Source organism: Rhynchophorus ferrugineus, unplaced genomic scaffold (genome assembly GCF_030347505.1).
Source record: "Rhynchophorus ferrugineus isolate W39M unplaced genomic scaffold, kcgeb_rfMv2 rfM6, whole genome shotgun sequence".
NCBI classification, from domain to species: domain Eukaryota; kingdom Metazoa; phylum Arthropoda; class Insecta; order Coleoptera; family Curculionidae; genus Rhynchophorus; species Rhynchophorus ferrugineus.
Window position 1 is genome coordinate 23,762,124 of NW_027472585.1, and position 15,988 is coordinate 23,778,111.

General features: G+C 32.4%; 2 protein-coding genes across 2 annotated transcripts; one reads left to right on the forward strand and one right to left on the reverse strand.

Moving 5' to 3' along the window:
- LOC143198020 (putative FAD synthase) lies at positions 1-1,764 on the forward strand. Its single transcript, XM_076406922.1, has 4 exons — positions 1-858; positions 944-1,168; positions 1,241-1,369; positions 1,423-1,764. The coding sequence occupies exons 1-4, from the start codon at positions 142-144 to the stop codon at positions 1,690-1,692; spliced, it is 1,341 nt and encodes a 446-aa protein (XP_076263037.1). The 5' UTR covers positions 1-141; the 3' UTR covers positions 1,693-1,764.
- Positions 1,765-8,855: 7,091 nt separating this feature from the next.
- Positions 8,856-10,556, reverse strand: LOC143198022 (glucose-fructose oxidoreductase domain-containing protein 1). The gene is made up of 5 exons (XM_076406923.1): positions 10,154-10,556; positions 9,952-10,100; positions 9,612-9,883; positions 9,364-9,562; positions 8,856-9,309 (listed from the first exon to the last, which is right to left on the reverse strand). The coding sequence occupies exons 1-5, from the start codon at positions 10,525-10,527 to the stop codon at positions 9,137-9,139; spliced, it is 1,167 nt and encodes a 388-aa protein (XP_076263038.1). The 5' UTR covers positions 10,528-10,556; the 3' UTR covers positions 8,856-9,136.
- Positions 10,557-15,988: the final 5,432 nt, after the last annotated feature.

Genomic DNA, 15,988 nt, shown 5'->3' on the forward strand with positions numbered 1-15,988 from the left:
CACACGTCGAAATGTCAAAATTAACTGTAAAGAGTTACGGTAGGGTAGGGGTAGCGGTTTTGCTTTTTTAACTGAATATTATAGAAGTACGTGTCTATATTAGTAAATAGTTTTTTGTTTGGTAGCTATGACTTAAAGAATATGCAGCTTAACACTGTATCTATATTAGTGGCTAACGGAGATCTCATTTTTGGTGAAAGTGAACATTCTTTGGAACTGAATTGTATAATCCAAACACTTAAACATTTGCTACTTGATATAAGAAATATTTCCATAATAAAAGAAGATGAGAAATCAGCAGCATTGGAGTTGACAACTCTATCAAAATTAAATGATTTTGTTATTGTCTTGGCTAAACCAAACCCGATATGTATAAGTAACGCTTTAGGGAATATCACGTTACAGGCAGCTGGATTTTTACCAAACAGACAAAGTGATATTAGGTGGCCCAAACCCGTAAAGTGTTTAAATTATAATAGTACTCAAATTCGTCCAATTTTATATATTCAAAGAATTTTTATTCTGGAATTTGGATATGCAGAACAACAGATTAAACATATTTTGAAACCTCATCTGACTCACTATAAACAAGAAGTAAAATACATCAAATTCTTTAATCTTGCTAAAAATGGAGGAAAGGATTATATAGAAAAATATGACTTGGGCAACGTTGTTATTAATTGTGAATATACCCATGAAATGGATGTGATAACATTGACATCTAATAGTTTTGAAGAAATTGTTTCTTCTGAGATAATGTTGAAAGAAAAGAAAGGAGATATTAATGGTAAATGGATTAATGAAATGGTGGAACTAATTTATCATAGTAAGGATGAGCATGTAGTACTTGCAATTGATGTAAGTGTCAGGTAAGGATTAATGTCTGTTTAATTCTATAAAGAAAATTTAGTGTAAAAATATTACTGTTGATTTTATTTTCAAGGTAATTGAGAAGTGTTTGCAAAATTATGGTCTGGATAATGTGTTCTTGAGTTTTAACGGAGGAAAGGACTGTACAGTATTACTTCACTTAGTACAAACAGTTATAGAAAAGAGATATCCAGATCAGAAATATAAAAAACTTATATGTTTATATATAAGGAGCGAAGATGCTTTTAAAGATCAGGATGCTTTTATTGAGCAATGTAAAATCTACTTTAATTTGGAGGTATACATATTTATTTGTATAAAGATAAAAATTGAATGAAAAGTGCACCAAATAAATGTATGTCTATTACAGATTGTTACTGTGAGTGCTAATATAAAGGAAGCTTTAAGAATGATATTAGAGCAACAACCACACTTAAAAGCATGCTTTATGGGTACTAGAAGAACTGACCCTTTTTCATCACATTTAACTCCCTTTGAAGTAAGCAATCCTGGTTATACAAACTTGTTGCTTAATTGAATATTGCCTCTAAGATTACAGATGATGGATGGCCAAAAGTAATGCGCTGTAGCCCTTTACTTGACTGGTACTACACCGATGTATGGGACTATCTCCTTTATTATAAAGTTCCTTACTGTAAATTGTATGATTATGGATATACATCTTTAGGAAATACTACAAACACCATTCGAAATCCCAGTTTGTTGTTTAGTTATGGCGATGAGAAAGATGTTTATTTACCAGCCTATAAGATGATGGTTGATAAAAAAGAAAGGAGTGGTCGAAATATTAGTAAAATGTAGGATTCATTATACTCCAGTTGTTAAATGTTGTTAGACTATTTCTGTTAAATAAATTCTTTTATACAAAGGAAACTATTGTTTATTTTAATCTTAAAAAGCTACTTTAAAAGCAAGCCTAATGATCTAGTTAAATATTCGATATTAAGTATTCGATAGTTATAGCATCAAACAACTGAATCGTAGATCTTTGAATTGATAATGATAATTGAAATATTAAATAATTTAACAAATTGCAATCGTATTTCTCATATGCTATATAGACTATTAGCATATTCTAAAATAGGGTTATTGCTTCCTCAGCAAATACTAATTAATTTAATTTATAAATATAACGATGTATATTATAGGAAACATAATTACACAAAATGTATGATTCATTTTGTGATGAAATAAAATAGCTTAAAAATAGCCTTAGCGACTACTTTCCCATCTTTTAGGGAAGAAATTATTATTTAAGTTATAAACCGTTTCGGAAAAATATCTGGAATAATTTGCAATGTTCATGAGGCGTTCATGAGGCGCTCTTGTCTCGACAAGTCATGTGCTATTGATTGAAAGAAGTGGTAGTTGAATTTTATATTTGAATAATGCGGCGGGTTGTGTAATACTGAACATTTGAGTGTTTAATTTTTTTACTAAACTAAAAGTTCACAAGGTTAGCGTAAATTCTGTTTTTATTACGTTATTGAAAAATTCTTTCAACTCTACGAATTGATTTTAACACCTAAAAGATATCCATCCATTTTATTTAATAATTTGAGTGAATTGGGAATCATAAACAGTTTTTACAGTGAAGATAGTATGATTTAAATACATTTATACATAATACACTTAATTGAACAATATTGTTAGCAGAATCTTAAAATGTCTCATCAGCAAATAATTGTTTCATCTATGACGCAGATAATGATATAGAAAATGTTATAATTACTCGAAATATATGACGTAATTCAAGGTATTGATAATAGGTTTTTACAGTGAAGATAGTATGATTTAAATACATTTATACATACACAATATATTTAATTAAATAATTTTAGGAATGCTATCAACAGGAACATATTAATTCGTTTAAGTGATTTTTTAAATTCTGAAAATTTTCGGTTTTCTGTATGAGTACAACATTTCTAATACGTTCTTGGAGAGAAACATTTAGAATTTTACTTAAGTATCGCATTTAAAATACCTCAAGCTTATAAATGTCAAACTATAACAGTGTCTAAGCCTGGGAGCCATACATAATAATCAGCAAAATTGAAAGAGCTGAATTTTTGTACTAATTCTTTTGAACATTTTCTCTTTTCCATCAGTTGCATGGGAGTTAAAGCATTTCACTAGGTAGTACTAAATTCCTTCTCATAGAATGAAAGACTTCACTTTTCTTGCCTCTTCACTCTCTTCTGAAGAAGCTTTGACTTTCTTTGACTTTTGAAATTACAATATAAATAATATTCACATTTTTCTATATTCACTAGACCTTATATGATAATATTAAGATGTATAAGAGATGGCATATACGGTATATAATATAAAATACTATTATGTATTGTTATATACTCGATATGCTATTTTGTATCACGCTATTGCGCATCATAGGAATCAGTCCACCTTGGCCAGGACGAGAAACTCGCCATTTTTTAAATCAGATCATGATCAGATCCAAGTCTAAATATATGCATCACCACCCGTAGGAAATGTTTGTTTAAAAACATTTGCTCAATTTGTCTATGATTTCAAACCTGCCATATTATATTATTATTTTATGTGCTTATGTTTTGATCATTTTATTCATCTAAAAGGGTACTTATTGACAAAAAAAAATTATACTTTTTTTTGAAATATATTTTAAAGTCTTCTTTCACCAACTATTGGTTTATCTGGACTGGACCTACAGTTTAACGTGGGCTCCGAAAACGACTGGCGAGTGACAAACTTTAGAAATCATCCCAGAAGACATCCGGTCTTACCCAGCCTGGTTACTGGCGTGACTGGGATCATTCTCCTTGTCGGATTTTACATTCTTGCCTAGGACAATCACAAACATAAATTTACGACCATGCTCCAGCAGGATTCGAATCCGCGGCTATTGCAACAGTAGGAGGACCGTCGTATCGTCTTTACCACTGCGCCACCAATTTATATTTTTGTTTTGATACTTTGAGTATCGTCGCCACGGAAGGAATACGTTCGGGTGGCGTACTATTTTGTATTAGTTTAGAAAAATCGTTGACCAGTATATGTTAGACCTTTTACCTTTAACGATCTTTTGGTGAATTCTTTAATAATTAATAATTTATCGTTTACAGTTCAGGTGTGGCGCAATTCACAAGTAGCGTTCTGCGTATTAAAGAAAATTGGTAGATTTTCGCATAACCGTGCAATCCGCACTCAAGTTCTAACTCAGTTCTAACTCGTTTTCCTCAAGTTGCTCTTCTACAAAGTTTACATAAAAATCAACAAGATATCACTCTTTAGTAAATTATAGAAGCGAGAGTAAATCCTAGACGTCACCGAAACTGGAGACTAACGTCAGAATAAGACAGCTGCAAATGAAGTTGGAGTTAATCAAATAAAATACAGTTTTAAGTCAACTGCGTGAAATCGAATGACAGTAAAGAGTGACTGCAGTCCAGTGCTTTTCCAACAGAATCAGAAGTTGTCAGGTAGCTAATGTATTTGCTATTATATGTTCTGTTCAAAGAAAATATCGACTGTTTATTAAATCGTGAATACTAAATTGACATATAGTGAAAAGTACTTTAAAGATAATGTAGCTATTGCGATAAGTCAGTTGTAAATACTAACTTGGAAAATATCATTATATAGGCAAGTATTAAATTCACACTGTTTACTATTAAACCTAATATATACTTCGTTTCGAGGCAATATGGCCAAAAGAAATGAGTTGAAGAGGAACACTAGTTTCCTGAGCAGACGTGTGAAGGAATGAAATGATAGCAGGAATGGTTGATGAAGAAGTTCCAATAAATACTCCACAATAACGTTTGTGAAATGCAGATATCGGTAAAGTAGATATTATCATAAAGCTGCCAATAAGAAACATTGCATTAATGTTCTTAAAGTAAAGTAATTATACTTCGATGTTAAGTTGTCAGATACATAAAATCAAGTAACTTGAAAGTATAACGGCTATTTGTGATCTCTAAGTTTTAGATAACGATCATTATGTAGTAGAAAATATGACTGGTGCTAAAAATGTAAAAGGGCAAAATCTTACGTGGGCATTTGGCCATCTGAAAACTTAAAGTTATTTAAAACGACTATCAGTACCGACTCATCGGAAAAGTCATGGAGGATGAATTATAATGCTGTAACGAAAAAGCAGGTCGTACTAATAGGAAAGTTCTACTAGACTCAGAAACGTTCTTCTAGCATCAGAAATGTTATGATGTACATTTAATCAATGTTAGTAATTATTTGTTTTGATTGTTTCAGGTCACAAGATAATGTGGAATGTTCTGGTGCATCAGAATTCCTAATGAAATTGTACTTTAAGTAGCTATCTAAAATCTGGTAGCTACCCGGTTGTTTAGTTTTAGTAAATATTTGTTTTCTGTTATAGATTGCTCATAGATGTCCGTCCCGAGGACTTGAAGAGTGAGGTAGGGTCGACTGTAAGGAACACATGATCTATCCGCCTGATGGAACCACGCGCCGCCTCAAGGTTACGCTCTGAATGGTTCCCTGTTTCTGGGCCACGTTGTGCGGATTCAGCACCTAGATATAGATTAATCTATAGTTTTGTTTTGATGCTTTGAGTATCGATGCCATGTAATGAATACTATTAATACTATAAAGGCGGCATACTATTTTGTATCAGTTTAGAATAAATCGTAAGGACATTCAAATTGTTTAGTATTTTTATTAGGATATTTTTATTCCACGTCATTAAACATTCTATGTTATGCTAGTTAGCAGATGAGAGACCGAAAATATAAATATCAGATATATACTCTAACTTTTAAGGTCTATGTTAGTCTAAACGTTTTATTCTTTAGGAGTTACTGAGTGAATGCTTTTGAATAGGATGTTAGTTTTTATTTTACGTTATTGTGATTATTTAACCTTTTAACTTGACATAAGCAATTGTTTTATCCCTTTATTTAGAGCATCCCGTATCTTCTTCGTGATTTCGGAAAGCGGAGACACCCAAAAATCACGTGGCGCTCTTTAACAAAGCCCCATCAAGGAAACGACGATTATTTTACCTATGGATGCCGAAAAAATATCGATATGTCGATAATTTTTGAAAAAAAAAAATTAAATATATTTCATTATTGGTCAATAACACGCGACGTCAGAGCTGTTAAGTGCCAAACTTTATCAAAAAAAACAATTAAATGTCTTCATAGCAAAATGTTTCTCTTACAGGTGCCTATAATGGAAATTTAAATTGACAAATCAAATTACTTGAATGGCCTATAAAACTCCATTTGGATGTTAGGCAAAGCAAAACTTTTCTCCATAGGCCCCCATACAGAAATGGAGATTTAACTATATAGGAAATTTTAGGAACATATACTATATAGTTATACGCTATAGTTAACACATGCGTACGCTGGGAATTGGGCTACTTTTTGCCTTATATTCATCAATGCGCCAAATCTGCTCGAGCCGAATATTCAGATCTGTATTCGCCAAAAGTATTTGGCTGCCTTTAAAAATGGTTGATAATGTTAAAAATCCCAAACTCACTGGACTAACCATCAAATAAATTTATAATCGTTACATCGTGTTTTATTGTAAGTTGAGGTACGTTTATTCATATTAATAATTATATAAAATATCAAATATTTATTTGTTAATTTTAGAAATTGATCCCTTTCCGAAAGAAGCTACACAAATGACCATATACTTTTATTCTTAGATCAATTATTTGATAGTTGAAACTCCACTAAAATAATAGCTCCTGTATACAAACCTTTTAGAGAGCATTAATCAAAGTTCGATAAACTAGGAATTTTGGTGCAATTCAGCAATTAAATAGTGCTTAAATTTTATTGCTCAAGTAAGAACAAATTTGTTAAAAAAAAATAAAAATGTAATAATCACCTTGAGAGGGTTCATTTCATTAAAGAAAAAAAATGTGTAAATATCTGAATAAATATATTGTCTTAAGGCTTCTTAATCAAGATAATTTGGAACTTTTTTTGGGTTTATTAGGGTTCATGGATTGAAAAATACACATTCTTCGGCTAGTATGTTTGACAAAACATTTAAAGCTATTTTTTTCATTTCATTTGCCAGGAGTTGAGAAATTGTAACATCACTTTATATCTTCAATTCTAGATGTTCCTATTTGAACAAACAAGGCAAGGCACAAGTTAACACACCCCAGAAAATTGCGTTATTATACTGGCAGTACTTCTTTGAGCTGTCTTTTTTATTTTACCTCAAGATATTGGCACGTCGATAATATAACATATTTTTCGTCAAACATATTTAAAAACATTAAATTTAAAACCTTTTAATTGTACACTATTTAATGATCTTCCAGGTAGAATGTTAAAAATAATGTGCATCATATACCTTTAGATAAAACAGGTAAACAGAATTTTAACAGTGATAGACTCAAAGTTTGCTTCCAGCATAAGAAAGCAAAAAGCCAGAACTCTAATAGATCCTATTAAGTTGAAGACAGTAAACAAATATGAAAAAGGGAAGAGATAATTTTGATTTGTTTCATCTTTGTTTATGATATTTATATTGTTTAGATATATTTATTTTTATATATTTTATACATAAATTGCAGTTTTACAGATTATATTTATTTCATTCATTGAATTTTATTTAATAAATTTGTCAGAAATTAAATTGTTTTTTTTTAATTTAAATTTTATTAGTCAATTAAAGGTGTGGTCAGAGCTGTCATGTGCCAACCAAGTTTTAAAAAATATATGATCAACAGACTGGTTATTATTCGTTTTGAATAGCAGTTAGCAAATGTAATTGAAGAGAAAAACTAAACTTGTTGGCAACAAATTCACAACATGGGCAAAAGTTAATGAGCATATCGGATTAAAATGTACGAGAAGTTACTGTACAAATGAGTTTTAAAACTTATGGTCATAATAATTTCATTAAATTTAGTTATAGGAATAGGATATTCTAATAATATTATTATTTATAGGTATAGGGAGAAGTAATATAAAAAGTCTTTAAAAATAAGTCCTAAGAAGTTCCATCGATGCACGCAGATACTATAAGGATGCTTACTTACATTCTTCAGATTCGGAATGTTATAACGGAAATCTGTGTATGTGAATAAAAGATAAAGTTTGAGAAATGTACTGAAATTAATAACAATGCTAAATAGTACCATTTCGCAAATTGAAAACGTGTTATTTTACTGTATCATTTTGTGTACCACTGTTTATATAAGATTTTTATAACTTCGATTCGATCGGTAGTGTCGTCGTATAGTTGATTTAATAAGTACACATAAAGTGTAATAGAGAGGAAGATGTTGAAGAGTGTGCTGAATAATCAACCGAAGAAAACAAAACACGTTTCTTTCAAACGTGAATTACTCATACAAATATTTATTAATTCACAATAAATTAAACGATAACATTTTAGGCACCGGGATTGATATTACTAAAAATAAATTAAATAGCATTGGGTGCATAATATTTGGTATATTTTATATAGACCTCGATTGACACTCAGGAAATTAAGGGAATTGCAGCGATACTCCACTCTCGTGTTAATATAAAGTAGCCGAAAGTTAATATAAACTCTTTGATGGTATTTAATAGAAAAACAGAAATATACAATTATTGTCATTGTAAAGGACCGACAGGTTATCCTGTATATGTACCTAGTAACAATGTATTAATTAATTAATTATAAAAAACATATATAGACTTTAGTTAATAAATGCCTTGGTAACAAATGTTTTCTTGGTCCAAAAATTTAGTGTTAGGTTAACCTGCCTCCACCATGTAGACCAGAAAATTGGTTAGATCACACATTTTTGCCTGCCGAATTACAAATAGGGGTTTCATTTTGAACTAAACATGAAAACTCAACTTTTTTGGGCCAACATTATGATTGAATATCATTACCTAATTATTTTTCAATGGTCAAGAGGTGAATGCTTCTTTTTGAAAATATCGAGGATAGGTACATATAAGATAATGTTAACATCTCAAACTTTATTAATTGCACAGAGCTGTACAACATAAAGTGATCTAACATAGTTCTTAAAAACCAAAAATGTTTATGAGAGCTTGAACATCCTTAAATAAAATAAACTTAGAAAAAACTATTTTAAACTTAAAATAGTATAAGTGATATAATCGCCAACACTGGGATAAAACTTTTATACATCTATTAACAGAGCTATATTTGCATTAAATTTTTATAAAAATAAATTACCATTAACAAAAATACTTCAAGAGATATGTGAATAATGTGCTGTTTATGACATAGAGATTGCAGTCCTGCGAACTACAGCACTTAGCAGTTCGTTCTTATCAGGTTGTTCAGTTATAACGTTTACCTTGATCCACTGCCTTGTTTGTGAAGACTGTCTAATTGCGCTCAAGACAGCTTGCACATACAGACCATCATCAAAGTTTGCAGCGGAACTTACTAATAAACAGTGTTAAAGATTAGAATCATTACAAATATTTTTTTACAGTATACCTGGTTCTTTTCTCCATCCCACTTGGTCATTCACTGGAAGAAAGGCTTCTCTTAAAGCACCTGCCATTTTACAGAGACCCTTAATAAATGTTTTTGGTAAAACTGAGTTTGAAACTGGACATTTCAGATCTTCAACATCTAAATATATTACTTCTTCTGTATTTTTATCTTTCCTACCAAACAAGTCTCCTCCACGTACCTTAAAATCACACATTAATCTACCAAAAGAAAAGTACTAGTTAACATACAACTAAATGGCCTGTACTACTGCAAATCATAACTTCTTGTTGGAAAGTGCTACCCATTGCGTGACTGTTGATAGTAGCTGTTACCAATATTCCATTTTGAAGTTCCATTTGGAAAGCACAAAAATCTGGTGCCGTAATTTGCCTAATTCCTTTAATATTCTCAGTATTTTTGGTGAATGTTCTGACAACTCCATGAACTCTTATTGCCCTTTGACCCATCAAAAATGTTATTAAATCAATAATATGACTTCCGATTAGATTTAATGTACCTCCTAAAATATTTAAAATTATACTGGTTTTAAATATATTGTTTTATTATTTCAAATATGTAAATAATTACCACCCATGGTATCATCACATTTCCAGTTAAATGTGTCAATATCTGTGAATAAAGAACCAGTTTGTATCCTTACATCTATAAGCGTAACAGGTGTTTCCAAATAATTTTCATCAATTTTTTTCTTCAGATGAACAAAAGCTGGCAAAAACCTATAGAATCAAATGAAAGTCCGACATAAGTACTTAAAACTATCAAGACCTACCTGAAAGAATGATTTATAAGTGATATAAGAGTGGGATAATACTGTCCAGCACGAACCATTTTCAATGCATCAGCTTGGTTTAGACCAGCTGGTTTATCACAGACGACGTGTTTACCAATACCAAGAGCTTTTACTGAAATTTGTGCGTGCAAGTTGGGAGAACACAATACAAATATTAAATCAACATCTTTTTTAAGTAAAACATCATCAATTTTATTAGTGGAAAATGGGATATTAAGAGTTTTAGCTATTTCTTGGGCATCTTGGGAAGTCCTGCTCCAAATTGCTTCAATTTTAAATCCATTTTCTCTCAATATAGGTACCAAAACTTTAACCACTGGACCTGTTCCAAAAACCCCAATACCAGGTAGCATTTTTTCAAATTTACGAAACGTCAAGTTTAAGATTGAGGTTATTAGAACCGATGTCATCTATCGAATATATTTTGCAACTATCCGAAAAAAGGTAAAATGAAAAATTTGAATGCATGTTGATGAGTATTCAGTGTCAGGTATACTTTAAGTAAGATTCGTTCTCACTTTTTAGAGTAATTAAGAGTTTTTGGATACTATAAATATGTATATATCGATAGGTTTTCTGTAGGAATGTTTGATGTATGTTATGGATAACGAAAAAATAACTTTTCATAATATATTTTTTCAAAATGAAAGATATTTCTTAAAATTTCAAAAATTATTTAAATTGTTTTAAGTTGGTATTTAATTTTAAATACTTAATGAATTTTGGTACTTATTTTTCAATGTGTATTAAAAATATGGTTACTTTTTAAAACATTAAAATTTACAAAAACAAATTTAACTTCGTTTTTTTTCTGATATATCGTTATATTTTTTATAACATCGAAATCCATATAATGTGTATAGATTTTGTTGGTTTGAATACTTATAACTATGTCGTGAAAGGAATTTGCACGTGAAAAGGAGACGTGATTGATTTAAATTTCTTTAAGTATTGAGCTAATCAAGTTGATAGGCCGAGTTGATTCCGATTTAGCCATTTTTTTGGGATAACTGCGATATACGATGTTTCCATTCTTTTGGAAAACGCTTAGGTTTGAATATAAAATTAATAATGCTTGCAAGCTGGGAAAGTTGCTTGATGGTAAGGTTTTTCAGCTGGTTTGTTGTGATATATTCTGGGCATGGGACTTCTTTTGAAGAAAGACCTTTGGTCGAGAGCTGCAGATCTCTAAGAGAGCCTAAACTTTTTAGAAGATATTCTGTCTTGATGTTTTTCCTTTTTAGCAGTAGAATTGAATCAGTGATGATGTCTAGCATTTGTCAGGCAATGTCCAGAAAAGGAATGCACTTTATTTGGTTCTCGAACGTTTCAAGCTCGGCTTTTCTGGATTTGTTTTTGCAGAAATTTGGATTTTGCAGAGACCCTGAGGTGCAAATAGTGAGAGGGTAGGGCTTTAATCAGTGGGTTTGCATGTTGTGAGATGCTAAGGGAATGCGAATGAAGGGTACTATGGTAGCGTCAGCTTGGCGATTGCTCTTTCTAGACCGTCTGCAGAGCTGATATTTGAAATAGGTTCTATTTCGACTAATTCTGATTTACATACATTTTTCAGGTGGTTTTTAGAGGCCTAAGAATGATAGAGCACAAAAAAAGTCGTCGACTGAAAGGAGTATAGGCCTGAAGTCGTTAAGAACTTCTTGCAAGTTTAATGAATGTAAACTGAATTCGCTTGTTATTTGCCTCAATTGCAACAGAAGTATCTTCAAGACTAGAAAGCAGACTGAAGGGATTTTAAATCGGATGGAGAGTTTTAGAAAGGTTTCCTGCAGAAGCTAAATGCCGACGTTATAAGTTGCTTTTTAAGTTTTAGTATTTAAGTTGACAGTACGTTTCTCCTTCTTACTGCGCGTGGAAATTGGATCCTAGAGCATTATTGTAAGGGTGCGGGTGGAAGAACGAACCATGGCGAACTGATAGAAGTTCTTGCAGAAGCTGTGTGCTTATGGCATCGGAAATAGTTTCTTTAATTTTTTGCAGTTGCTTCGGGGAGTATCTTGCAAGAGGAGATTGAGGTTGGTGGCTGCAGTAGTAGCAGTCAAGCGGCCATTATCCTAGGTTCCCCATACGCGGGTAAAATAGTTCCTCTGGGTTCATGGAATTTTTTTTTTATTACTCTTCGTGAGTCCACAATCTGCCCTATTGGCAATAAGTATTTCTTATGTCTATATTATACATACATGGCATGTAGAAAATCACTTCATTAAGCAATCTTCTGTATAAAATATTATCTTAATTAATTAGTCTTATTCTAATGCTTATTCTAAAGTCTACATATGTCCAGTAATCAGATCAGGTGGTGTTAAACGTTTTAGTCTACGCACTTCACTATCACGTCGCATATTTAGCTGATTAGCGAGTACATTGGGATGCAATGACACTCTTTCGAAGTACTTCACACAAACACGTTGAATTACACTCGTTATAGGTTCTAGAGGAATATCGCGTTGTATCACTTTATTTGAAATATAGTACGGAGCATCAACAATGGCACGCAACACCTTATTTTGGAACCGTTGAATGATGGATATATTAGATTTGCTAGCGGTACCCCATAGTTGAATTCCATATGTCCAAATGGGCTTGAATATAGACTCATACAGCAATACCTTTTTATCTAATGATAACTTGGATTTGCGCCTAACGAGCCAATACATTTGATATAATTTTAGTCCCAGTTGTTTCCGTTTAGAGAGTATGTGCTTCTTCCAGGTTAGGCGTCGATCTAAATGCGTACCAAGATATTTAACATGCTCTGCTTGGGGGAGTTGACGATGATTGATATTCACTGGTGCACATGTTCTCCTACGCAGGGTAAACGTTGTATTTTTGATTCATTGGCTTTAATGCGTCATGTCTTCAACCATAATTGTATTTGGTCCAGGTGGGTTTGTAGGTTTATTGATGCTGTGACTGGATCTTCATGGGATGCTAAGATTGCTGTATCGTCTGCATATGTTACAGTACTGGACCCAGTACTCTACCTTGCGGAACTCCTGAATATATGGGATTTAATTCGGTATGTTCATCGCCTTGATTTACAATAAAATGTCTGTCAGTGAGATACGATTTTAGTAGCTGATAGTCCGGATGAGGGAGAAGTTTCTTTAGTTTAACCTTTTCTTTTGACATTTAGGTCAGCGTTTATTTTGTTTACAAGTCTATGCACTTGTTCTATAGTCCCATGCTTATTGCGAAAGCCAAACTGATGTTCTGGAATAATTTTGTAAAATTTCGATAGCCTGTATCTCTATGCTATAAAAGATAATGCAATTTCGCAAACGTCAATGTAATTAGTAAAACTAATATAATATTAATAGAGCCTAAAGTGAAAACGTTCGATAGCCTATATCTCGGCAACTATAAGAAATAATACAGTTTGGCAAACGGGAACTTAATTAGTATGCTGGGTGTTACTTGGAATGTGATTTGGAAGGGAATCCGTAATTCATAAGACGATTTTACAATTTTTGCCTATATTAAAAAATGGAGTCCAATGTGTAAAATTTCGAAAGCCTATACCTGAAGCCATAAGAGATGATGCAATGTTTCAAAAATCAACGTAATTAGCAAGCGAAATGTTACTTGGATTATGATTTGGAACGAAATCTGTAATTCATTGGAGCATTTTACAATTTGGCCTATATTAAAATACAGAGCCTAAGGTGTAAAATTTCGATAACCTATATCTCGGAAACTAAAAGAGATAATGCAGTTGGGCAAACGGCAATTAAACTAGCTTGCCAAATAATACTTGGAATATTATTTGGAACGAAGTCCTTATATCATAAGAATATTTTAAAACTTTGACTTACATTAAAAAGCAGAGCCTAAAGTGTAAAATGTCGATAGCCTATATCTCGGAGGCTATAAGAGATAATGCAATTTGGCAAAAGGCAACGTAATCAGCATGCCGAATATAACTAGAAATGAGATTTGGAACGAAATCCGTAATTCATAAAACCATTTCACAATTTTGGCTTCTATTAAAAAACAGAGAAGAAAGTGTGGAATTGCGATAGCCTATATCTCGGAAACTATAAGGGATTATGCAACTTGGTAAAATGCATCGAATTAGCATGCCGAATATTACTTGTAATGTGAATTGGAACGAAATCGCCAATACATAAGACCATTTTACAAATTTGGCCCTAGTTAGAGCAAGAGCAAAGTTGAACAATTTCGATCTTCTATATCTCGGAAACCATGAGACATAATGCAATTTGGCAATCGGCAATGTAATTAGCATGCCGAATATTACCTGGAATGTGAATTGGAACGAAATCGCCAATACAAAAGACCATTTTACAATTTTGGCCCCAGATAGAGCAAGAGCCAAATTGTAAAATTTCGATGTTCCATATCTTGGAAACCATAAGAGATAATGCAGTTTGACAATCGGCAATGTATTTAGCATGCCGAATATTACTTGGAATGTGAATTGGAACGAAATCGCCAATTCATAAGACCGATTCGATAGTCCATATCTCGGAAACTATAAGAGATAATGCAACTTGGCAATCGGCAATGTATTTAGCATGCCGAATATTACTTGGAATGTGAATTGGAACGAAATCGCCAATACATAAGACCATTTTACAATTTTGGCCCTAGTTAGAGCAAAAGCAAAGTTGTAAAATTTCGATCTTCTATATCTCGGAAACCATGAGAGATAATGCAATTTGGCAATCGGCAATGTAATTAGCATGCCGAATATTACTTGGAATGTGAATTGGAACGAAATCGCCAATACATAAGACCATTTTACAATTTTGGCCCTAGTTAGAGCAAGAGCAAAGTTGTAAAATTTCTAACTTTTATATCTCGGAAACCATGAGAGATAATGCAATTTGGTAATCGGCAATGTAATTAGCATGCCGAATATTACCTGGAATGTGAATTGGAACAAAATCGCCAATACATAAGACAATTTTACAATTTTGGCCCTAGTTAGAGCAAGAGCAAAGTTGTAAAATTTCGATCTTCTTTATCTCGGAAACCATGAGAGATAATGCAATTTGGCAATCGGCAATGTAATTAGCATGCCGAATATTACCTGGAATGTGAATTGGAACGAAATCGCCAATACATAAGACCATTTTACAATTTTGGCCTCAGTTAGAGCAAGAGCCAAATTGTAAAATTTCGATGTTCCATATCTCGGAAACCATAAGGGATAATGTAATTTGGCAATCGGCAATGTAATTAGCATGCCGAATATTACTTGGTGTATGAATTGGAACGAAATCGCCAATTCATAAGACCATTTTACAATTTGGGCCCAAGTTATAAGCAGAGCCTAAGGAGTAAATTTTCAATAGCCCATATATCGGAAACTATAAGAGATAATGCAATTTGGCAATCGGCAATGGAATTATCATGCCTAATATTACTTGGAATATGAATTGGAACGAAATCGCCAATACATAAGACCATTTTACAATTTTGGTCCCAGTTAGAGGTAGAGCTAAATTGTAAAATTTCGATACTCCATATCTTGGAAACCATAAGAGATAATGCAGTTTGGCAATCGGAAATGTAATTAGCATGCAGAATATTACTTGATGTGAGAATAGGAACGAAATCGCCTATTCATAAGACTATTTTACAATTTGGGCAACAGTTAGAAGCAGAGCCTAAGGTGTAAATTGTCGATAGTCCATATCTCGGAAATTATAAGAGATAATGCAATTCGGCAATCGGCAATGTAAGTAGCATGCCGTATATTACTTGGAGTGAGAATTGGAACGAAATCGCCGATACATAAGACCATTTAACAATTTTGGTTCCAGTTAG

What these genes read in the sequence shown, in the direction of transcription:
- LOC143198020 (XM_076406922.1), top strand. Translation starts at nt 142, where the DNA reads ATGCAGCTTAACACTGTATCTATATTAGTGGCTAACGGAGATCTCATT. An exon ending in ATGTAGTACTTGCAATTGAT is followed by an intron (nt 859 to 943) that starts GTAAGTGTCAGG and finishes TTTATTTTCAAG; the next exon opens with GTAATTGAGAAGTGTTTGCA. An exon ending in CACATTTAACTCCCTTTGAA is followed by an intron (nt 1,370 to 1,422) that starts GTAAGCAATCCT and finishes ATTGCCTCTAAG; the next exon opens with ATTACAGATGATGGATGGCC.
- LOC143198022 (XM_076406923.1), bottom strand. Translation starts at nt 10,527, where the DNA reads ATGCTACCTGGTATTGGGGTTTTTGGAACAGGTCCAGTGGTTAAAGTT. An exon ending in CTTATAAATCATTCTTTCAG is followed by an intron (nt 10,101 to 10,153) that starts GTAGGTCTTGAT and finishes TTGATTCTATAG; the next exon opens with GTTTTTGCCAGCTTTTGTTC. An exon ending in ATGTGATGATACCATGGGTG is followed by an intron (nt 9,884 to 9,951) that starts GTAATTATTTAC and finishes TAAATATTTTAG; the next exon opens with GAGGTACATTAAATCTAATC.